At 40.6% G+C, this 24856-nt stretch overlaps 1 protein-coding gene across 6 annotated transcripts; it reads left to right on the top strand.

The window, feature by feature from the left end:
- The first annotated feature begins 6529 nt into the window (after window positions 1-6529).
- On the top strand, window positions 6530-24491 carry LOC136445614 (programmed cell death 6-interacting protein-like). 6 transcript variants are annotated; one of them, XM_066443723.1, is made up of 20 exons: window positions 6530-6785; window positions 7634-7688; window positions 8360-8386; window positions 9118-9187; window positions 14429-14556; window positions 14886-15039; window positions 15469-15578; window positions 16041-16157; window positions 16672-16889; window positions 17356-17446; window positions 17708-17745; window positions 18058-18235; window positions 18673-18894; window positions 19330-19386; window positions 19754-19853; window positions 20623-20771; window positions 21117-21251; window positions 21600-21694; window positions 22007-22077; window positions 23024-24491. In XM_066443723.1, exons 1-20 carry the CDS (start codon window positions 6574-6576, stop codon window positions 23449-23451), a joined length of 2655 nt encoding a protein of 884 aa, XP_066299820.1. In that variant the 5' UTR covers window positions 6530-6573; the 3' UTR covers window positions 23452-24491. The 6 variants fall into 6 exon arrangements, with proteins under 6 accessions (XP_066299820.1, XP_066299819.1, XP_066299817.1 ...); XM_066443722.1 differs by lacking the exons at window positions 17708-17745; window positions 22007-22077 and adding an exon at window positions 22150-22220 and having other exon boundaries at window positions 17356-17484; XM_066443720.1 differs by lacking the exon at window positions 17708-17745 and having other exon boundaries at window positions 6531-6785; window positions 17356-17484.
- The last annotated feature ends 365 nt before the right edge of the window (window positions 24492-24856 follow it).

The following is a 24856-nucleotide window of genomic DNA, read 5'->3' as shown; positions in this document are numbered from 1 at the left end:
CTGAAACTTCAGCGCGAGTGCAAGTGCAACAGAAAAGGGAACTTTCGATCGAGTATGATTCGCGGGGGTGGCAGTTTACCTCAGACTCCACCCCTTTGTCGTCTGCAGTCTTTCCCGCCACCCCCGGTCTAGAGGTCAACGGTCACGCCTCAATTGGTACATATTGTTATGCGGCTGCACAAAGACAACTTGTGATGCCCAACTTGTAGTTTATTAACTTCCTTGCAAGTCTTGATGCTGGGATTTATTCGAAACACATGTTCTTGTTAGAGTCTAATAAGCGCTGGGTGCGCTTTGCGGTTGAGCTGACTGCTTGCTTGTGAAACTTTCCGTGGGTTGTTCTTTGCGAAGGCCGCGGGCTGTGACCTCATTGTACTACACAAATATTGGAACATTCTTAACACCTGTGTGTTACAGTCCGACACTGTGTCGACGGTAACGTGGTGACCAACAGGGGCCACAGAAATCAGGATGCAATTTATCAGGCACTGTGTCGGGCTCTCGCCCCTCGGCGCTTTGATCAGGTTATGCGCCTGACACATTTGCTTTGAATCAAGTCCAAAGTAATGTGCCCAGAAATTTTGGGATCGTGTGTCCAGATGGTCTGACCGATAACGAACTCCCGCTGAAGTGTAGGTAACGGATGTTTTCTCTGACGTCCTGGGTGGCACAGAGGCCACGGCCCCCACTAGCCTATGGTCATGCCGCCAGGGCAACAGGTGAATAGAAGAGAATGATCGATTATGATGTCAGGTAGCCTCAGACCCAGGCCTATGCCAAGGACGCAGGCCTAGGACAAGTAGAATACTTACTTAATAGTCCTTTACTGATTGATATTCGTTTTTTACTTTTTGCGAATCCAAATAAAGTCAATGGTAAAGACGACGGTCGATCGCATAACTATAGTACGCACTACAACTTAAATGATATAATCATCATTTCAATGGAACGTGCACGAAAAAGTTCCAACGATTTTGAAAAATGATATTGTCTTAGCGAGGCTATAGTATGAGCGACAAGCTATGATGATATAGGATGATATAGCAAGTAATGATCTGCCGTGTTGTTTTGTACCGGTACCGCAAACAAATTAAGTTTCAAATATTTGCTAAGTAAGGAATTGGGGTGATTTTCCCAGGATGAACGAGCTGACTCAGCTGAGTAACTTCTCTTGCTGTCAAACATTTTCGATCTCATTTGCAATTCTTTAACTTTCCCAGACTTTCTTTTAAAAAACAGAATCGAAAGTTGTGAATAACTTTGTGAAGGGGGTTGTATAGATTTATCGCCACAATAAGTTTTAAAAAAAACAGCAACTGAGAACCAAGACAGTTGTTTATTTGAAAGATCTCCATTGTCATTGACATGACATCAAGCGGGATGGATGTATAGAGTTAAAATCTAGATTTAAGTGTAAAAAAAGAATTATGAGGCGGTTATAAACAAATAAACATATTGTTTTCTTTTCGCTCATAACTTGATGTTCTCATTTCATTTATGTACTTATTCATCACTGCTAAGGAAAAGTAACAGAAATCGTTGTGAAGATTTAAAAGCCTCGGTTAGGTTGTCTGATATGTCGTCGAACGAAAAGATTCCCACCTGCAATCAGTTCTTTGACTTTTCCGTACAACATAATGAACTATATTGCCGCGTGTAACGTTAAGGTTCAGATTGATGATTTCAAGTCATGATCAGGCTTTGTCGTTTTTCAAAGTTTTTAGGAGCTAAAAGGTCAAAAGCGGCTTCTACGGAAATACATCAAGACACTGCAGCTGATTTCGTGTAAACCAGGGTCTTACAAAAAAGACTTTCCGATGCGTATTGATGCCCATGTACCATTCACTGGTGTCTTCAAGTTCTAGTCTATTGACTAGCTAAGTCAAAGTTGATTAAAAGATTGCCATTTTCATGTGTCTTTTTTTGCGACGCTTCAATATTAACGAAGCATATCTTCAGCATTGTTCGCTCGTACGATCGTGCGATGTATGTTACTTTGTAGCTGTGTGCTCTTTTTCTCACAATCTATGTAAAAGAGATGGAGAACAGTCATAGATCTCCAAGCAGATGTAAGGATCCGACTCCGATACCCAGTCTCAGTATTGTACGCCTGTTTTTGCAACAGAGTACCTTGCTGGTACTTCAAATATTTCACTTTCTTCACGATTCGCAGAGGCTGAGACGCATCCTTACATCTGTTTGGGTAATACTCACGGTCCCTTTTGTGCAGATATACCGTACAGTTTACACGCACATGATACGAAAAGCATGTTGACATGTCGATATTGCCTTCCGTGACTTTGCACCAACGGTCCGAGATAGTACACACAGTTGAGTCTGATCGAACGCACCACCAGTACCGATATCTACTACTTTTATAATATAATTGCTTGTATGGAAGACGTTCACTAAAAGTCCTAGAACCCGGTTCTTCCTTTCCAATCAAGTTTCCCTTTTCAAGTTTCAGTTTCGCCGGTGTTTCAGCTATTTCCCGCAATACGAATTTAGCTCATTTATCTTATCATGTCTTTCAATCCTGCCCGTTGCACGCAACAAATTAAAACAGGTAATGAATCGAAATGATGGACGGAGTAATTCAGTCACTCGAAAGAGGGATCGATGGGGTGTGGTCACAGCAGGTGGCCGATAGGGGGCGTTATTATTACAGTCATGAAGTCACCGGCAGACGGGAGAGGGCGTGCCCGCGCGGTTTAGAACGTGCGTCAGCCGCGTGGGCTGACGATTATCACACACAAAACGCATCATGGAAGACACCACTATGTACTTACCATACAATACAATATTCCTTATGTAAACATGACTCTGCGACAAGTACTGCGCCATATGATAACGTTACAACAATATAAAAAGAACTCGGGTCACTTTTAAGTCTACAAATGACCACAAATGGCTTCGTATTTAAAGAGTCTATGTAAAAATACTCCCTACCTTTCGTTAGTGAAGCGTTGAAGTTAAAATATCATCGATTTTAAGGACAGTGACACACGATATTCTCTGCGTCCGGTCAAAAATCAAGCGTTATCATATTACAACGGGACTAGTTCGACTGCAGGAAGAGCTCTCAATATGTTACAAGGACAGGATAAGGAAGTGCCTCCTTCCCTCCTCTCAGACTGTGCCATGTGCAGAGCTAGTATTGGACGTGGACGATACTTTATCTACATTTTGATAGCCTCCTTCGCAGCCTTCTAGGGGCGCTGGCGTTTATTTTTTGATTCGCGATTTTCGACAAATGGGCCAGGTTCTTATACGAGACAAGGTCTTCCCAATGAGGTTTTATAAAGAATGAAAATAAAACCTCCTTGGTCTTCCCGGCATAAGGTCCATATGAAAATCGTTAATCAGCTAGCGCTATAGTCTCTACCAGACTAACTACGCCGGCTATACTACGGGAAAATATTTGCCGGGGGACTTTGGCCATCGAGGGTATCCGCAGGCGCAGTTACAAATTTGACCCTCTCTCTGTAGCCGACTCCCTTCATACAATTGACTCTATTTGGCCAATTTCTACTACTAGTATATTCCCAGCGACCCGCGGAGGCTGGTAGAGCCAATAGCGCTACCCCCAAAAATTCCAGCTCCATGCCCCTAGAAGGCTGCAGAATGAGGCTACCATTGACGTGGTTTGCATTGATAGGGGACACTCCCAGCCACCCCGCTTCCGATGTGTCAGGTTACAACCGCCGGAAAAGTTGACTTTGGCAGTTCAGTCGAGGTCACATAAAAGTTTGCCTCGTGACCCAGAACCGCCTAGTTGTTGTTGTGGTCGCCCACACGTCACGAGAAGTCAGTGAACATTACCCCCTGGCTCATTGGGGGCTAGAAAATTAAGAGAGGGGTGGGGAGGGGGTATACGGGGTATTGGTGGTCATATCAATATATTATTTCGATATGTTGCTCTATCCCATATTATTTCAATATGTTGCTCTATCCCATATGATTGTACATGTGTGTAATCAAACTCATTTGTATGCACCTATTCGTTTGTATGTATATATGTAGTAGACCTTACGAAAGTCGCTGTGCTTTTGTCGTGTCAATAAAGATCTCTCTATCAAAACGAAGTAGAAACGTGCATCATAGAGAAAAATTAGGGAAGATTATTTGAAGGGGTCTGCATAAGTTGGTTATACGAGGATATGAATGGGCACCGTAAGTGAAAGCCAATTGCTCCACGAAATTGCAATCCTCTTTCTGATCAGGCAATGCCACGTTTGCCGTTTCCACGAACTTCGGACACAGATCACATGATGTGAAAAACTTAACAAGGACAATGCTAATATTTATATCCTGAGTGACCGAAACTTGAGCTTTGACAATATGAGATAGTATCACAGTATAGATGATAACTCCTTGGCCACTTTTAACGTTTACGTATACTTTCAACAATTTTCCCTTTCAACAAGACGTTTTCATGAACTCCGGAATCGATCAATGCTCTCCTCCGTTCGATTTCAAAAGCGATGCGAGGCACAGACCGACCGCCAGGCGTCGTTATTTTGCTAGGGAACGGATCTATCGGCATATTAACCCCAATAGTTATACCACGGTACCAGCAGAGAGATACCGATGCACAAGGTGGGTTCCTCAATTTTCATGTATGAATAAGTTCTAAAAATGTTTTTCAATCGAATGAAATGACGTGTCAGTGCCTCTGGGCCTTCACAAAAGAGATGGTTATGAAAAGTCAGCATTGCAACTTGTCTTCTCATTTCAATTCTCTTTTTCAATCTTTACGGCAGCAACATGGATCTGAAATTGATTTGTCATTCCTATGTTCTCTTGCAGTTAGTACCTCAGCTCTATCTGTGTAGCAAAAAAACAAACAACATATACTTCAGGTACTCGTATTGACAGATGCCACATGTACCAGGACACCGTTCTAAAAGGACAGGATGAGTGAATAAAATCTGACGGAAACGTTGCAGGGAAATGAACTGAAAAAAAAACACACTCACACAAAGTTTAAGCCCCTAGATATATTCTGAAATTAGTTCTGTGTGTGTAGATTGATCACAAATGCCATGATTTCCCCAAAAAGCATTTTGCATATAGAAAAGTAGCCCACTGAATTTGTCCCACAAAATGTTTAAGGGCATTTTAGAGCATTGTAGGGTCCAAAGTGCATGTCTATCGGCATCTCAAGTATATACGTATATTAAAACAAATCAAATACTGGCTATGAGTGTTTGCTTGAGTAACACACTGCACCAGCAGACATACCAGAAGTTAAACTGCAAGAGATTTGGGGATCATATTTTTGGACAGATTGTTCGCAGTTCCGGCTTGAAATGAACTTCCGTTTACATCTATATATCATCATATCTGAAATTAAGAAAAAATAGACACACTATGCTCTTCATACTAGGTTAATGTTCAAAGTTTAGAATCGTCAGTTGTAGAAATCATAACAGACCAAGGGTACACGTTTTGCCATCGTGGTTCGGTGAATCCAAACAGGGAGAAATATCAAATGAATCAGGAAATTATTCCCACTGCGGCCTGTGCGTTGATCAACGTCAGTGTTAGTTACTTGCAAGGTGAAATGGAAGATGATGCTAAACTTACCAATGGTAAAAGTTAGTCGCCGTTGTTGCCCCTGTGCACGGACAGCCATGTGCATAAAAGGCGTGTACACTACACGTCGTTTTAACAAATAACCAACATGCAACGGGGCGGACAAGTTAGACCACATACCGAAAGTGAAAGTAGGATATCTGAAATGGACGCTTTGATTCATGATCAGTTCAATATTTTGTGCCCGTGCGTGGCACACACGGGCGCGCATACACACTTCTCAATAGCTTTCAATAGCTCCAAACATTTGCAAATTATATAATTTTTCTTTTTAGAATTTTTAAGTATTTTCTTTCTCATGAGTTTTTTGCAGGCTTTTAGAATAGGTTTAAACTTTGACAGTGTTGACCAAGTTGATACACAGAATAAAGTTTTAGCGGCCTTGTCTTATAAACGGACACGCACGCATAACAACAGTAAGCATTTGGTAGTCCAACCACGCCACTTACGGGTTAGCGACTAATTGCGATAGTGCACAGAAACTTTGTTGGTACTGAAACTGTCAATTTCAAATGTCGTCTCACCTCTTGTTTGCTATTCAAAAAATATTTTTAAGATCAAAACAGTTTATTTCCTCCAGTATCCTACATCTCTTTAGAAATTGTATTTTTCTAACTGCGAATTATTCTGAATGTGTGAAATAGGAAAAGCAACATTTTGTCTCATTTGCCAGTACCAGTGAGTACTTCTCTCGTGCCAGGTGAGTCAGCGACCACGCCCACCTACTGACGATTACGTCACGGTCACATGACGTCAGTCAATACATTCACCGCATGAGCACGTCTTGGACATAACATATATTATAAAACGGTTTCCCCCTTGATCATGAATCTAGGGGTGCTTTGTATACAGAATTCATAAATTTAATTAAAAGGTCGACTTTTTGACCAAAGATTGAGCTCCCAATTATCGCAGGTAATATTGTGGAACAGTTTTGTTTACGTTTGTAGCGTTTGGGTGCAGTCAAAATCCATCATGGCGTCGTCGTTTTTGGCTGTCCCGCTGAAGAAGTCGTCTGAAGTAGACCTTGTAAAACCCCTGGAAAAATTCATCAAGAACACTTACTCCGGACCAGGAGGGACCCAAGATGACTTCGTACCCCAGCTGAAGGAACTGGACAAGTTGCGAGATTCTGCAACCTGCAAGACGCTGGATAGACATGATAGTTCCTTGGAGCTCATCCAGAAGTGAGACGATTTTTCTTTTCTTTCTCAGGAATTTTGTTGCACACAAAGCTTTGTTTCGTATCCTGCCGTCTTTCTTTATGTCTTGTAGAGGTGTGACAACCATTGATAATGATTTGGTCTGCATTTACGTTATGTATTTCAGGCTATTTAAGTGTCAATTCTTGCATCGTCTGTTTTTATAACTGAAGACTACGGCCATGATAATGATGACATAAAACGCAGTGCTGAAAAATAATTTTTGAGATTCGTGACATCTTGTTTGTATATTTGCAATATCTTAGATATTTTCAAGAACAACATAGACAGGTTTTATAGAACTTCTGGCATTAGAGTGCATGGGTATGATGAAAGTGTTGCGCTAGGAAGGTCTGTAGCCTCTCCTACAATTTTTGAATATCACACCCGGAAGTGAGAAGCGTTTCTGGGTTTAGAGTGACGTCATTGTCACAAGCGTTCCAAAACGTTTTGAAGCCGATGTGCAATCTTAATTAGCTTCAATATAGCTAAAAAAAATGGTCGAAAATGGAAATGAATAAAAAGAAATTAGAAAAGAAAGTTCATTTCAAGTTCATTGTTGGATGTGTTGGTAAAAAAACTTGGGGTAGCTACTGTAAAGCGTATGATATTTGTTTTTTTTTATGTTAAAGTAACAATTTTCACAGTGAAGTGTGAACTCATCACACAGTGAATATATGTTCTGTCTTGCATTGTGTTACTATGATAGTTTCAACCACAATCTTATGAGTAAAACAAATGTGCCCTCTACTACCATAAAATTAAGCCTATGTGAATGTACAGTTGTATTTAATACTATGATAGTTATATAATTACTGCCTCTACTACCTCAGGTACTACGATCAGCTCGGTGCAATTGAAGCCAAGCTGCCAATCACAGAGAACCAGGTATGCAGATATTTTATCGTGTTATTGTTTAATATGTCTTGGGATGGGCATATAGAACTTCTGGAAATTCAGGTAGCATGTACATATGCACATAGACGATTCCACATCTTGTCATTTTTGTCGTCTTTCCAACTGCCCACATTTGGCCTATTGCAATGATCAAAAATATGATGAAAAAAACTGTTTAAAAGTTAGGAATAATTAGAGGACAATAGGGTAAATGGAATATCTTTCAGACTCATTAGACTGCTTTGTTATTCCATGCTTAGAAATCTCACTGATCCCATTGCCTGCTGGGAGATTCAAGGCATTCTGGGTAAAGCAGGGGACAAACAATATCATTACCCTGACAACATATACCAGACACAGTATACATGCTCACATGCGTGGCAAGGTAACGATGTTGTGTGCCCCTTCTCTACCCATAGTGCTCCATGTCTCCCAGTATGCAATGGGATTCCGCAGTTGAATTTATTTAAAAAACAACTGAAAAGGTCTATTGGTTATGTGTAGACTTTAGGTTCAACTTAGGAAAAACATGACATAAGCTAGAATTTGCTGACGTTGCTTTCTTGTCTTGCACTCTGCTGACGCTTCACATTTTCCCTCCGTCTTTCTCTGTCACACCTGTTTCTTAATCTACCTTCCTGTGACCTCTGACCTCCCTTCAGGAAGACGAACCCCCCACCCCCTACCAGGTAAGGTCAGGGTATTCCACCTGCACCCAATCTCCAAGCAGATGTTGGGAGATGAGAATGTAATGTTTTCCAGCTATCCCATTTTTTCTGACATGTATGATGATATAATCATCAGTAAACTGTTTCAGTCAATGTTACAATCTTCCTTCTCAACACCTGTTGGAGATTACTTTCACTGACTGTCTGTTACCTTACTTGCTTTTTTTCCTTTCTTAACACTTAATGCTTGACAAGTTGTGTACTATGTATTCGATAACTTTTGCTTTGTTTGCAAAGAATAACAAAACAATAATCTACCATCTTATAAAACATCACTCTTTCTAGTGCCTGTTCCCTATCTTAACACTAAAAAATCTATCCTGCTGTCTTAGTCATTTTTGTGTGACCTCGTTGCTATGTCTGCTGCCTATTTGCAGCCCATTTGATGCCTATTTGTACATGTCCTGGATAAATTTTTGTTTGCTTGTTTGTTTGAACCTTTGTTTATTCATGATAATCTCAAATCGGCACGCAGGCCACTTTTCATTGAGGTCATGAGGGATTCCTTAGAGGTAAGGGTCAGATACAATATAGCGGAGATACACAGTCATTTTAGTCCTGGTACAACAATATACAATTGCAACAATATACAACATATAGTAGGGCGAAAGCTGGTTCATGGTCCATGTCCGTTCGTTTTGTTCATTTCCGTTGTTGTACACTTTAAATAATATATTCTGTTGTTCTTGTAGATCCGAGTCAACTTCACCTGGTATGATGCCTTCGACCAGGGAATGCTGTTTCTGGGAAAGATGAAGAAGAGTAAGTTATCTGGTTTAATCTACACCTTCCTTCCGAATTCTGGACTGTCAACTCTTTGTTACGAACTTCATCAGTTCATCAAATGTGTGGTGGACAGCTTTATCAAACAGTCAGAACTACTTCAGAGTGAACAAAGAAATATTCTCACGAGACTTTTTGACAATGCACGCTGCGTTCATGAGTTTTCAGATGGCTCTTTGGCTCAAGAAGGAGTGATGCAGTGATATTATGCCCTCTGGCAGCTTTTTGGTGGAACTGCTAGGGCCTTTATGTTTTATTGTTTGTTTTGTTTATTTTGTTTATTGTTTCTTCGCATATGTACAATATAAAAAAAACAAAGAGAAATAGAGTAAAGAATACATGCAGGAGAGGCCAGAAGCCTATACGGCTTTTCGGGGGCCTCCCCTAAACTACTCAAATGGGATTTTTACAAAATTATATATCATCGAAACTAAGAAAAACTAACGAAAGAAGAAATTGGAATTTTAACATAAATCCTAATGAAACAAATGAAAAGAAGAGGAACTACAAAGTAAATTATGAGTTGTAAACATAATAAGTATTATAATGAATAACAATTTATAAAGAAATAGGTCAAAATTATACAAAAATAACAATCATATGAATTATTTTGTCATCAGATACCAAAGGAAAAGTGGAAAACAAGGAAAACAAACAAATCAGGAGAAAGTAATACTTGGATGTTCTATGACATCTATCTTTAAAAGTTTTTTGAAACTAGGTAAAGACGAGCAGGACTGTAGAATTTGGCTGAGATTGTTCCATACGGTGGGGCCTCTAAACATTATTGTATGTTGTTTTTGAGTAGTTTTTGTCTTAATTGATCTTAAAAGATTATGTTGTCTCGTATAGTGGTGATGGATATCTGAGTTGAAATTTAAAAGACCTTTGTATTGTTCAGGTAGGGAAGAGCTATTATGGACGATTTTATGGACAAATAAGGCAGTTTGAAATTTATTGATGTCAAATACAGTCATAACATTTAAATCACGAAACAGAGCTGCTGTGTGTGCTGTGAATGACGCATTGGCTGCTATTCGTACAAAGCGCTTTTGAAGGAGGTAAACAGGATTGATGGATGTTGTGTACGTACTACCCCAAATTATGTTGCAATAAGTTAGATAAGGGTAAATCAAACTGTAATAAAGAACCATAAATATGTTTCGTGACAGCAAAGATTTGACTTTTCTAATGATGCCTATGTTTTTGGAAATTTTTTTGCAAACAAAATCAATTTGGTTCTTCCATGAAAGTTTCTCGTCTATAATTACGCCTAAAAAACGGGTGTGACTTACTTGATTGATAGCATTGTCATTAATATAGATCCTAGCCTTTTCTTTATCGTATTTCTTGTTCCTTCCTACAAAGATAATAAAATTAGTTTTTTTTACGTTAAGGGACAATTTATTTGCCTTGAACCATTGATTTATCTTATACAATTCATTATTCATAGATGTTACTAACGTGTCAAAGTTTTTGTGGGACATAAATAAATTTGTATCATCTGCAAATAACAGAGCAAATAATTTATTTGATACTGATGCCAAGTCGTTAACATAAATTAAAAACAAGAGGGGACCAAGAATGGATCCTTGTGGTACGCCACATGTTAAGACATTTTGGGAGGAAATATTATTTCTATTAGAGACGAACTGTTTTCTGTTAGTTAAGTAGTCTTTTAGCCAACGAAGGGCAGAGTCGGTAAATCCATAGGTGAATAGTTTGTTGAGAAGTATGTTGTGATCTACTGTATCGAATGCTTTGGAAAGGTCAAGAAATATTCCTATCGTGTATTCGTTATTTTCTAAGGATGTGGTGATTTTGTCAACAAGTTGCAAGAGTGCCATATATGTCGAGTATTTTTTTCGAAATCCATATTGATGCGCATATAATATATTATTGATTTCAAGGTGATTCACAATCCGTTTATAAACTAATTTTTCCAAGATTTTTGAGAAGGCCGGTAAGATTGATATTGGACGATAATTGGTGAAAACACACGGATCTCCGGCTTTGTACAATGGTATAACTTTGGCTATTTTAAGGTCTGTTGGCACTACTCCGTTTCTCAGAGAAGTCTTAAAAACATGTGTTATTGGCTCTAGAATTTCGGGAACAATCTGTTTTAACAGCAAGGCACTTATTTCGTCTTGGCCAGGAGCTGCGTTTTTTAAATTCATAATTATATCATGGATTTCCGTTGCGGTGGGTTCTTCAAAAGAGCTTATAGGTGGGTACGAATTTAAAAGGTATGACTCAGGAGAAATATCTGTTTCATCAATTTCTTTTGCAAGAGAGGGGCCAATGTTTACAAAAAAATCATTAAATTTGTCTACTATGGCTTTTGGATCAGATACCTCCAATTCCCCATCAATAAATTTATTCGGAAGAATATTAGTTGCCTTTTTCCTGTTCATAATTTCATTAATTAGTTTCCAGGTTTTTCGTATGTTAGTGGATGCAGCTGTAAATTGGTCTTGGTAATATTTCCTTTTGCAATTACGAATCAGCCTGTTGAATTTGTTTCTGTACGATTTGTAACTATGCAGTTTTGTTGGTGTAGGATTTTTTAAATATTTCTTGTAGAGTCTATTTTTCATTTTAGAGGACTTGCGGAGACCTGTAGTAAACCAAGGCTTGTCGATGCCTAGATTTTGCTTTGCTGTAGAGTTTGATAGGGGGAAACATGTGTCAAAGTGTGAATTAAAAATTTGCATGAAGTCACAATAAGCAGAATTTGCATTTGTGTTGTTTTGTACACAATCCCAAGTTTCCTCGGATAAAACATGTTTAAAACTATCAATATTTTTTCTATTGAATTTCCTGCACTTGCGTTTTTCATATTCAATTTTCTTGTCTCTATTACATACATATTCTATAATGTGGAATATTGGAAGATGATCAGATATATCTGTAACAAGGAGACCTGATGTGCATGGGCTCGTTAAAGAATTCGTCAATATGTTATCTATCAATGTCGCTGAGGTTTTTGTTATTCTTGACGGTTTAGTGATAGTTGGAAAATAACTACACAAATACAAAGTATTTAGGAAGTCCGCAGTTAATGAGTGATCAAGATTGAAATCGCCAATCAAATAACAGTTTTTGCCTTCTTTATCGATAGCATCTAAGGTCAGGGTAAGGTCACTTATGAATGTTTTTATATCCGAATTTGGGGGCCGATAAATGCAGCCTATTATAAGGCTCTTTGCCGTTGTCAATGAAGATGCGGGGATTTCTATAAACATTGATTCAATTTGTCCATTTTCTGCTTGTATAGCAAGATCTTTACGTTCTATGAATTGCATGCTCTCGTGTAATAAGATGGACACTCCCCCACCCATTCTGGTTGATCTACAACAATGTATAGAAGTATAATTTGGTATATCATACAGATGTGAGGTGGAATCTTGTAGCCATGTCTCGGTGAGACCAATGATGGAAAACTCATGGCGAAGAGTGGACAGATAATGCACGAAATGATCGTGGTTACGTGGGAGGCTTCTAATATTAAGATGTAGAATTGAAAATGTATTCTTGGGTAGTGTATTGCACAAAGTGGAAAACGAGTTTTCTGAGAAATACTGGCACGAATTGTCTGTAGAGTTTCTTAAAAGATTTACGTCAGGGTCCCAGTTATCTGTATATTCTGTGTTATTTAATAAGAAAGGGTCAAAAATCAAATTGTCATTATCAAAGATGTACTTACCTGAAGTTTGTATTCCTTGTTTTTTGTTTGTTTCAGGGGTAGCCATAGTCATAGATAAAGTATTTGTAATGTAGCGTATATAGTATTATACAATTATGGCAATTGTATCAGACTTAACTTATTCAAGTTCCGAGGGCAGTTCAGGGATTTCCGTCTTGTCTGGTGTGTCTGGAGTCAGATCTTGTACTTCGGCGATCAGGTATTTCTACTCTGTGAGGTTCTCTTGGGGGGTGGATGATGAGCTTGTCGAATTTCAGGTATGCAATGTCTCCTCTTTCTCTGGCCTCTTTCATCTTCGGGATGAGCTCTTTCCTCTTCTGGCGTACCATCTCGGAGAAATCCTCGTTGATGTAGATGTTACTTCCCTTCAAGTACTTAGCTCGCTGGACGATTGTGTCTCTGTCTTTGAATCTTAAGAGCTTGGCTACGATAGAGCGCGGCCGACCACCATCTTGGAATCTACCATTCCGGTGAGCTCTCTCAATCTCTATGCTCATGGGATCAAGCTTCAGTTTTTCCTTCATGAGACTTTTCACTTTTTGCTCGCATTGGCTCCAAGTTTCATCCCTGGCGTCGGGGACTCCATCAATCAGGATGTTGTTCCTCCTAGACTGATTTTCTAGGTAGTCTGCTTTGTTCTGGTGTGCCTGTAGATCTGCTTTGATTTGGGATATTTCAGTTTCAATAACCTTGACGTGATGTTCATGGTCACGTAGGGTAGACTTGGTGTCGTCAGTTTCCTTCTGAGTGAAGTGCAGGCTGTCTTTGATCTCTTGTACTTCACGAATCAAGTTGTCCATTCGCTTGTGTGTTGATTCCACAATAGTATCCAAAAATGATTTGAAGTTCCTCTCCTGTAATTCTAGCAGTTCTTTAACCATCGAGAGTGAAACATGGTCGTCTTCTGGAGGCTTTTTGGGCGCCATTCTGATTCTTAGCGATGGGAGGGGGGTCGCAAAAACGTTTGGTCCTCGCCAAGTCGAAGCAGAAGTGACTCTCGACGTCTTGGTGTAACTTTTATGCTTCGACTCATTCGGTGCACGTGACTTCCGCTTATGTCAGAGACTTTGGTATCATTTCTATATGTGTAGTTTTCCCATTCTGCATGAATGAGCCTGAATATTTCATCTGTTTTAAAGGGATGTCATCTGGAGACTATGAGAGGAAATGTGTCCAGATCACTATGACAGTGATCACTATGGCCCTCTAGCAGCTATGTTGGGGAACTGCAGGGGCTTTTATGTCAGAGACTTTGTTTTGATTTCCATTTGCGTAGTTAAATTTCATTTTCTGTCTCAAGTAGACTAAATATTTATCTATTTTTAAAAATCAAAGCCATGTCATCTGAAGACTATGGGAGGATGTGTGTCCTGTTCAACACCAGAGCACTATGACAGTTATATAGGGCCCTCTAGCAGCTATTTTGAGGAACTGCAGGGGCTTTTTTGTTATAGACTCCTTTTCTGTATCAAGAAACCTGAATATTTCATCTGTTTTTTTTTTAAACAAAGCCATGTCATCTGGAGACTATGAGAGGATGTGTGTGCTGTTCAACATCGGAGCACTGATGAGCCAAATAGCTGCTGCACAAAACCTAAGCATGGACGATGGCCTGAAAAACTCTGCTAAGTACCTGCAGGTATGTGATGAAAATAGAAAGGACGCAACACTAATGTCCATGGCATACACATTCGAACATTGTTATATTTCTGTTAGTAATGTATGTCCTTGTATTCAGTTTTCATTTTGTGTAAACTTGAGTACTGTCACTGTCTCTGATGCTTACAAAAAAAGTTCATGATTTCAATTTAAAAGAATGGCATACACGTAAGATATAACGTACATGTATAATGTGTATAGATAATAATTTGGCAATGGTCTACATATCTTTATAACACGTCAAAGAGTATACATACTATTACTGCACTACATGTGTTTGAATCTTTTACATTTTTACTGGACTTCTAGCAAGCTGCTGGTGTGTTCACGCACATCAAAGAGTCCATGGCAGGACCCTTCCAACAGGTGGTGACCCCTGACCTCTCCCTGGAGATGCTCAGCACCCTGTCTGTTGTCATGTTGGCCCAGGCCCAGGAGGCCATCCTGCTCAAGTCTATACAAGGTAGGGACACAGCCTATTTTTCTTGGCGATGCCTCAGGGTTGGAGCTGTTTACTAGGATCTTTATTTGTCTATAATGTTCTGTTATGAACAACTATAGCCACAGGGACAATTACTGAAATAGGCTGAACTTTCGGAAGGCAACTTATAGCCTGAGGCCCCGTGTATTAGACAGCTTAAAGCATCAGGCCCAAGCGTCAAACATGCACTGAAAGAACCCAACACACTTATTCAGAAAAATAGGAGTGACATGGTGAGCTTGGCCAAAAAAAAGGAAGTTTGTAAGGTAATGGCACACTAGTTACATGTTTTGTATATTTGTTTCTCTTTGGATTTTTTGGACTGGACGGATGTTTCTTGGAAACTTCAATAACACGTAACATGCAAACTTCAATACAAAGTTTAATTTTCCCTATTATGTTGTTTTGCAGACAAGATGAAGGAAGCCATCATTGCCAAGTTGTCCATGCAGGCGTCTGACCTGTACTCTGATGCTATGAAACAGGCACAAAACCCGCACTTCGGAGATTTACTCCCAAAGGTATTAATCACACCACTGTGTTAGATACAGAAATATTTTTGAAGTACTTCATAGTAGTGGTACTGTATCTATTTACAGTCATTCAAGGTTTAATTCTGACTTGTCTGTTAGTGATATTGTCTTGTGACCAGAGTGTTTCAGACCTATACAGGTAAACAATATTGGTATTCAGTTCTGTTCAGTTTAGTTATTTTGCTACGATAGACATGGCTGTTTTCAATAAAACCTTCAGAAATAAGTAGAAATCATAAGAAGCCAATAACACAAGAAAATCAAGATAACCTAGGAAGTCAAACATTGGATCAACTGTATGTAAAATAACTAAATGTGGAGTTTGCATATCAATCAAAGAGCAGCATCAATTGTATAGTTCATCAATAAGTAATGGTACAGGTTTGCCTCAGTCTTATAACATGAAATTAATCAGATTCAATATAACAATTTATTGTTTCTATCTTACAGGAGTGGATCCCAACTCTAGCTGGGAAGCAGGCCATGTACCATGCTCAGGCTGAGTACCACATGTCACTTCTGGCCAAGAAGAACAAGAACATTGGAGAGGAGATAGCCAGGCTTAAGGTACAGTTATTTTATTAGTATAGGAGACAGAAATCCTGTCTTGAGAGGCAGCAAATCAATGTTGAGTATCAAATTCCGTGGATCAAGAGGGCAGAGGTTTGAACCCAGCTTGTGGGAGGGATTGCATCTATCATTTTGTATGGGGGGGCTTTAGGAGTCAAACTTCTGGGCGTAAAAACAAGAACTTTAACTTGAAACGCAAAGCCGCATAGTTGCTCAGTGCAAGTCTACAGGGGACCAATTCTAGGTGCTGAACAAATACTCACAGGAAAAGCATCTCTTCTCCCTAAGTCAGAAACATCATGATTTAGACAAGCTCGACTCACTGACCCAACGGGAGAAGCTGCGGTTATGAAGGCTGCTTGGGACATTCCCTACCCCATTTAGACCGGAATGGTTTTTATCCACTCACCCTGGGAAAGAATTCTCCTCTTTTCGATAAGTGTGATGGGTTCTCTAACATACTGTTTGTTGGCGTTCAAGTCAAAAATTATTTTCCCATGTATCTCCCCAGCATGCCCTAGAGCTGGCAAAGACCGGGAGCAGTAGGGCAGGGTCAACCATGGACATGAAGGACTTCATCGGGAAACTCCAGCGCGCACACGACGCTGCCGACAAGGACAACAACTTCATCTACCACGACCGCGTTCCCGAACTCAGCACCCTGCCTGCCATTGGTCGAGCTGTTGTGGCGAAGGCTTTGCCCCTTTCCAAACCCATGAATCCCAAGTCCTCAGGTACTGCTATTATTTCAAATCATTCTCTATCCATTTAAAACGATTTTAAGTATCAAAAATCATACCGTTTATACCGGCTATTAAAGACAACAGTTCTGCATTATGGTACTGTACTACACCGAGAAATTTCACAATTGATCTGGAGTATATCAAAAGAAGGACAGTCACTTCATCTTTAATTACTTTTCCATTATTTTTGATAAAGTTGCTGAAATATCTCATACCGATCTTAGTACTGTTGGTGATTGGGCTACATGTCAATAACAAGTGTGCCATTTTGGGTTCTAACTGTAAAATTGTTAACTATTTTTATGCTTTTAAGGTTTTCAAACATAACCATGGTATTGTAATTTTCTGTTCCCAATGCTTCATCCAGGTTGTCAACTGCATTTTTGTACAGTGTTCCCTTTATGAAAGATCGCAATGTTTACAATGTTTGTGTATGTTTTGTGTTATCTGACTACAGACCTGTTTGAGAAGCTGGTTCCCCTGGCGGTGCACCAGGCGCTGACGGGTTACGAGACTCGTAAGGCGGACGTGGTGAACAGGGAGGTGGGGCGGCTGAGGGAAGCCACTCAACTCATGAACAGGTGAGGGGGAGGGGGGTATGTGTCTTACACATGTGTCTTACACAGGGAGGTGGGGTGGCTGAGGGAAGCCACCCAGCTCATGAACAGGTGAGGGGGAGGGGGGTATGTGTCTTACACATGTGTCTTACACAGGGAGGTGGGGTGGGTGAGGGAAGCTACCCAGCTCATGAACAGGTGAGGGGGAGGGGGGTATGTGTCTTACACATGTGTCTTACACAGGGAGGTGGGGCGGCTGAGGGAAGCCACCCAGCTCATGAACAGGTGTGTGTGTGTGTGTGTTGTGGTGGGGGGGACATGTGTCTTACATTTTACTGTAATAATGGTTTAAGCACAAGTGGTGTAAACTCTAGCGCAGAAGTTCCAAGCCCTACAACCTCCTTGCCATTACCCAATTGTGAAAATGTTGACAGGGCCCCTGTCCGGACTCAAGCTAATTTTAAGTGTGTGTTACAATCAACTGGGGGCCCATGAGTCTTAGAATAGCCCGGGAAACAGCACGTAAACTACCCAGCGGGACATCAATTTGGGAAATGACTGCAGTATAACAGTCCATCTTTCCCTATGTACATGTAGTGTTCTGGCATCATTTAATCTACCAGCTGCGATCGAGGACTTGTCAGGCGACACCGTCCCCCAGTCTATCCTGGACAAGGGTGCAGCCATCAAGGAGAGGGGAGGCATCGAGAAGATCAACCAGCTCATCCAAGACTTACCGGAACTGCTGCAGAGGAACAAGGAGGTTCTAGATGAGGTTTGTCAGAACTCTTGTGTAGAGCTTCACTCTCATGAAACACTGAGAAGATCTGCACTTTAAAAACCCTAGCACAGTCATAGAGCCTGTTTTCTATTTCAGAGCAAAGCAGTCATTTTCAAATTCTTTTTGTGCTGGTTTCTTAAGAACTTCAAAACGTTCTGGAAACTCATGTTTGAAAAGTGCTTTTGATACATTCCAACATCTAAAACAGAATCATGCTTGCTAATTGGACAGTACTCATATATGTCATCTCCTGTGTAAATGTTGCAAAGAAATCCAGGCCAATCTCTTAAATAAAAAGCAAATGAGATTATGGTTTGGAGTACTTTGTCTATCAGATTTGGATTTATACTTTGAATTAATCCAAATCAATTCTATGGAAATTTTTGGTTTGTTGAAAAATAAATAATGATAAAATTCACTGTTGCGACCAGGCTAATCGTGTCCTGGATGAGGAAGAAAAAACTGACAGCGAATTGCGGGCGAACTTCAAGGAGAGGTGGACGCGAACGGCGTCCGCCCAGCTGTACAGTCCGCTGAGGGCGGAGGGCGGGAAGTACCAGTCCATCCTGGATAACGCCATCCACGCTGACACCATCGTACGGGAGAAGTACAACAAGCACGCAGAGAACATCACCCTGCTATGTAAGCCTGAGGTAAGGATCACATTTCCACCCTCAGATTCAATTCGTTTTAGCTCATTGATGATCGTTGCATCACTATAAATTGAACCCGGGCTCACCAGTGCACAGACTCACCACTAGGTACTTGAACCACACTGTTAGTGTTACATGTGCTATATACATGCCATCACCATCTCATTCATCTGTACAAGATATAGAGACTGTCGCTCAAGATTTGGCTTGTTCAGCGGACTAAAAAGATGTCAGGACCGACAATGACCAAAACACATTGTCTTTCAAGACAGACAAAGCCCTTATTTACATACACATGTACTTCACCCGTACTCAGCACCTACTTTATTTTTTAAAATTTTTTTCTTTAAGTATAACTACATGTACAAGACATTGATGGTTGAATTCCCGTGTTATCCACATCAATGTGTTACATGTTTAATTTTCTTTGTCCAGGATCTGACAGGGAAGATTCCTTCATCCAGCCCAGCAGCAGCCTTACAGAACAGCAAGGTAAGTTGTAAATCATTTTAAGTTTGTGGAGACTTGATTTTCCAATAGAGGGGGAAAGGAGACATCAAAAGTTGAAACATTACTGTAACTGTAGTAACGCAATGCAAGCCATGGCAGGGGTTTGCAGCGCAGTGTATGTGAACAACGAACATAAAGCCACTGCAATTATTTTTTACAATTTACAGTAAAACTGACCTCAATTGGAAATACGTGTATTAAGTGTCGTAAGTTCTCCTGTGATTATGTCTTGTTTGCTTGACTAAACTAAGAAAGAAATGATTGAATTGTGTGCCCCCTAGCAGCTTTCCTAGGAAGGAAAGTATTACTGCACTCCTAATGATTTTTGTTATTTCTGGTATTCCTGCAGTGCGTGACGGACCTGCGCCAGTTGATGGAGGAAGTGGAGACGATAAAGGCGGAGAGAGACGTCATCGAGTCAGAGATCAAGGAGGCCAAGACTGACATCTGTGAGTGCGATGTAAACTTCTGTTCAACTGTAGAGATTAGTGCAATATATGGTGAAATTAGAATCTAGTGGATAGATTGTTTGTCTGGCACTAGAGAGGTCGCAGGTTCAAACCCTGGCTGGGTCATACCAAAGACTTAAAAAAATGGTACATACTGCTTTCTCTACTTAGCACTTAGCACTCTGTGCCCAATAGAGTACGCAGCCTTATTAAAGTACGTAACCCCAATCTGGGGCTGATTGCACTAAGGGTGTTGCAACGTTCAAAGGAAAAACCCCTGGCCCCCCGTTCAGCATTTCGTTCATCAATCGCAAGGAAGTTCACATGATCATATTAGACATGTCCTTCCGATGTTGTTTGCAAAAAAGGTGTTTTTGGTAAGAGCTGCAAATACGTGTATTTGTAAATAAGGTATACCATGCTATTTTTCATCTTCAGCATAATGAATATATGTATTACTAAATGATTTAGCCTTTGATCGTGTGGCAGTATTCCGAACTCCATGTTAGGGTGTGCATTCACGCTGATTTGCGATCAACTCCCAATTTTTCGGAGTCAATCCCCCTATAAAGTACGCACCCCGACTTTGGGGTCCATCTGAATCACCTTCTTGTGACTTGAAAAGTTTTAAAAGCATGTATTCTATTGGAAACCTTGGTACCATTGTGACACTTTTATCTTCGTGGAGTGGATACTTAAAAAATGTTCTTAGCACATGCTTCATTCCTGAACGTGTTTTATTTTATCTGACGTTTTTATGTTTCTGTAGCGTCTAAGTTCCTGACTGCTCTGGCCCAGGACGGTGTTGTGAACGAGGAGAGTCTGTCGGTGGGAGAGCTGGACAGGATGTTCAGCCCCTTACAGAAACAGGTCACAGACAGTGTGTCCAGGCAGGAAAGCCTGATGGGGAAGATTCAGGTAGGTCAGAGGGCAGAGTTTGAGTTTATAGAGACCCTTAGGGGTACAGAAGGGGTACAGAAATTTCCAAGCAGCCTTTCAATCAAACACCATTGATTCCAAATACGAATTCAAAGTTACTCAAGTGACTGGATAAATATTGTAAAGGGTCAGACGTTTCTGACAGCATCTGCTATCTTGCGTCAGTGACTGAGTCATTGACAAAAGGTCCCTGACAAAAGATAGCAGATGCTGTCTGAAACATCCGACTGTTTACAAAAGTTATCAAGTTGCTTATCAATTTGTGAAACTAGAATTTTGTCTGAAACACCATTGAGACCAGTTTTTTTATTTCTCCCCATACAGACTGCCAACACAGAGTTCTGCCAGCAGAAACAGGCCAGCGGATCAGCCAATCAGAGGGAAGAGAAGCTGAAGGACCTGGCCGCTGCACACGACGCCTTTATGGAGCTGCTGGGTAATCTGGAGGAAGGGACCAAGGTAAGGGGGCATTGTGGGTAGTGAGAGTCTGTGGGAACAAGGTGTGACTGAACTTCAAGATGTAAAAATACAATCTGAAAGCTCCATATATGGTGTTACATGTATATTGGTTATTCTGAATTCAATTTACCTTATAGTTTGTATAGATTGCAGTAATAAAACCAGATCTTAACTTTTAACCAGTGTGTACTTAAATTGCTAAAGGGAGAATTCTAAGTACCTGTATAACATTTAGAGCAGCTTGAAGATAGTTTACCTCTTTAGCTCTTTCTTAAGAGCTAAGAAAGGATATTGAGGGGAAATATAAATCATTTATTAATCATATTTGTCTTTTTATTCATGCTTCAGTTCTACAACGAGCTTCTGCTGCTTCTGGTCAAGTTCCAGACCAAGTGTAACGACATCGTCTTTGCACGAAAGACAGAGAAAGATGAACACCTTAAGTAAGTATTTCAACTTGATATTTGAATTCTACATCGTTCTGTTATGCTATTTATCAGATTCCAAGTGGCTTCATCTTAGTTTTGTGGGAGTTATGTTCTGTTGAAATCCAGATGAAAATGTCATGAACTTTTGATTTTTTTGAAAGGGGACAGAAAGGTTTTATTTTTATCCTTCCAGAGCAGCAAAATTCCATCCTGGGATGAAAAGACAGTTGATGGAGAGAGCTCTGGTTCCAGTTTGAGAATGAAATCACATGTTATGTGTCAACTCATAAAGGATTATTTGACTAATGTGTTATGCTCCACGCACAGAGACTTGCAGGAGAACATAGCCAAGCAGCCGTCGCAGTCTGCCCCTGCCCCACCAGCCTACCAGGCGTCTGGTTAGTCATCTTACCTTACATGTGATGTTTAACCCTTATCAGCCTGATGTGTTTTTGTTAACCCTCCAACAGGGATATACAGGACAGAATTGTTCAGCAGCCAACCTCCAATGTTCCTAACGCACCGGAGTATCAAAAAACTGGTTTGTGACCAAAAACAATTGGTGACTACATTTTTTGCTGGGTTTAAAGACTCACTTTGCTTTGTCTATTATGGTTGTTGGTACTTATGTTTTCTGCTTCAGTTTCAATGCACCCTCCTGAAAGCCCCTATCGCTTGATTTGTTAGCTCGCTCGCGTAGGGGCCCTGCTCTTTAGCCCTGGTAGACACGGTTCTGGCGCCGTCGCCACCAAAACAGCTTCAGCCAATCAGATGGTTTGCTAAACCTCATCTCGAGCAAAAGCGCAAAGGACGCTGGGAAGCTATCTACCAATCAGGTTACGTCTCGCATCGTTACTTTGGGTTCAGAACAAATTAACCACCAAATTGTGCCGAATAAGGATAGCTCATTAATTATTCTGTCAGTAGCGTCACCAGAACCGTGTCTACCGGGGCTAAAGAACAGGGCCCCTACGCGAGCGAGCTAAAGAATCAAGCGATAGGGGCTCTGCTTTCAGGAGGGGGTTTCAATGGAACGTTACCTAATTGCACTGCACTTCGATTTCTTATGTACGGTGCATGTTGCAAAGAAACTAGCTTGTACATAGACAGCACTTCAACTTTCATGTCAGTGTATAATTTCAGCACAGTAGGGTGAGTTGTGTTGTGTATTGTTTGGACAGAAAGCCTACCTTGCTTGTCTGGTATCCGTCCTATTCTAACTTGGTTCACTAGAAGGTACACGGTGTAGCAATTTCACAGGCATGTGCTTTCTTGGGATTGTTACAATATTTCTAGTTTTGCATAACAATTTTGTTGACTATAGAACCTGTATTGCTATTACAGGACCTGGCGGAGCGGCCAAGGCACCCCCACCTCGCCCCCCTCCCCCTTCGGTGCAGCCGCAGCAAAACCAACAGCAGCAGCAGCAGCCACCTGCACAGCAAGCACCTGCTGGCTCCCAGCCGCCGCAGCTGAACATGCCACAGGCGGGACAGCCCCAGTACGGCTACAACAACCCCCAGTACTACAGCCCTCCCCCCATGCCCACCAGCTACAACCCCTATGCAACCATGCAGTACCAGCCGCCTCCACAGCAGGGCGCTACTGCACCATACGGCCAGCAGCCCGGAGCCCCGCCCTACCCCCAGCAGCAGCAAGCTGCCCCGCCCTACCCACAACAACAGTACGCCCCCCAGTACCCCCAACCTGCGTACAACCCATACGCACCCCCCTCCCAGTATAACCCATATCAACAACAGCAGCAGCATTGAATGAGTACTACCGAGGTATACATATATTTCAGAACACAGAAACATCACCCATGTCTATATTAGCCTTCTTATATCCCATTTTATAGCATACTTACACAGGCAAATGGTAAAACCAGTAGTACAATATTATGTCTCAAAAATATACATCATGTAAATCTTTTTGAAAAGCGTTGACGTCATGATCAAGAAAATGTTTTGTTTGTGATGACATTTTTCAGAAAATGAAATAGAGATATTTCCTTCTTTCAGTTTGATGTACAAATAGAATCTGAAGTGCCTCAAAGGCCACTTCTTAAATCAGAGCACTGTTTTTTTCTTATAAGAAAATGTAATGCTTTTGTCGATGTATCAACAGTTGTTATGCTTGGAGAAGGGCTGGGTTTGTTAATAGGAAACCAAATGTAGAGCAACCATGGCTAAAGTCTCACAAAAGAACAATATTTTCACACCCCAAAAGTCTTATATATAATTAGTGTCTTATTGAGCCTTCATTTTGTCACATGCACATTTACGTACATATCTGTCAATCTTCGTCGCAAAAATGAAATAACATTACTATACTGATTTAAAAGTTTGTGGTGAGATGCTCACATTTTGTAAACATAGGTCTATAAAAAGTGATGATGAATTTTGCATGTTTTAGATAGCAGAAACTTTTGCTTTTGTGTAGAAATTGCATTGAATTTTGTATATCTGGGTACAGTTGGCTCGTGTAGAAAAAAAAAAGACACAGAATGGACTATCAGCGAAATTTCTGTTTAGATCTTGTGCCTTGTGGTAGTTGCTTGAGACATACATCTTAGATTCTACTTCTTAAGGAATCACAAAAGTTTGTAATATCTTGGCTGATTTCTCTTGGGTGGAAATATAGAAGATCTTCAAATAGTAGGTGAGCTCAGATTGAATATAAGCTTGAGGGTTACGATGTTGTATGAACTTAGAGTAAAGCCACCCTCTCACTGGACCCGCGGCACGCTGGCGTCCTAAACTGGATTTGTGTTACCATTGACTTTATAATGGGAATATCATTGAAAAACATCATCCAAAAAGACAACAAAACACACAATGCTTAAAAAGATTGAGTGAGTTGCGTTGAGTGCTTTGTCAATTCGATCGGCCGCAGCGATGCCGCCAGCGTGTTGCGGGTCCAGTGAGAGGGGGGCTTAAGAGGTTATGTACATTTGTATAACCTTGCTTCAAGTAACTGCTCATGCCATTTCCTATATTCTTATTTGTTACATTTGTGTGGGGAAGGGGCTTTATGATACCAATCAGTTAAATATAGTAAAGGATTATCAATGTTTTTTTCTAATAGGACAATAATTGTATTTCCTTTATTAAGGTACGTATAATTTTAGGTTACAACTGGAAGAAAAATGCACACACTGACTCGACTGTGAATTGG

This window comes from Branchiostoma lanceolatum, chromosome 12 (assembly GCF_035083965.1).
Source record: "Branchiostoma lanceolatum isolate klBraLanc5 chromosome 12, klBraLanc5.hap2, whole genome shotgun sequence".
NCBI lineage: Eukaryota > Metazoa > Chordata > Leptocardii > Amphioxiformes > Branchiostomatidae > Branchiostoma > Branchiostoma lanceolatum.
Note: the sequence above shows the minus strand (reverse complement) of the source record. Positions and strands in the feature narration are given on the sequence as shown.

Coding starts and splice junctions, on each gene's coding strand:
- LOC136445614 (XM_066443723.1), top strand. CDS start 6,574: ATGGCGTCGTCGTTTTTGGCTGTCCCGCTGAAGAAGTCGTCTGAAGTA. Junction 17,447..17,707: donor CGGACGTGGTGAACAGGGAG/GTGGGGCGGCTG, acceptor TTACACAGGGAG/GTGGGGCGGCTGAGGGAAGC. Junction 21,695..22,006: donor GAGAAAGATGAACACCTTAA/GTAAGTATTTCA, acceptor CTCCACGCACAG/AGACTTGCAGGAGAACATAG.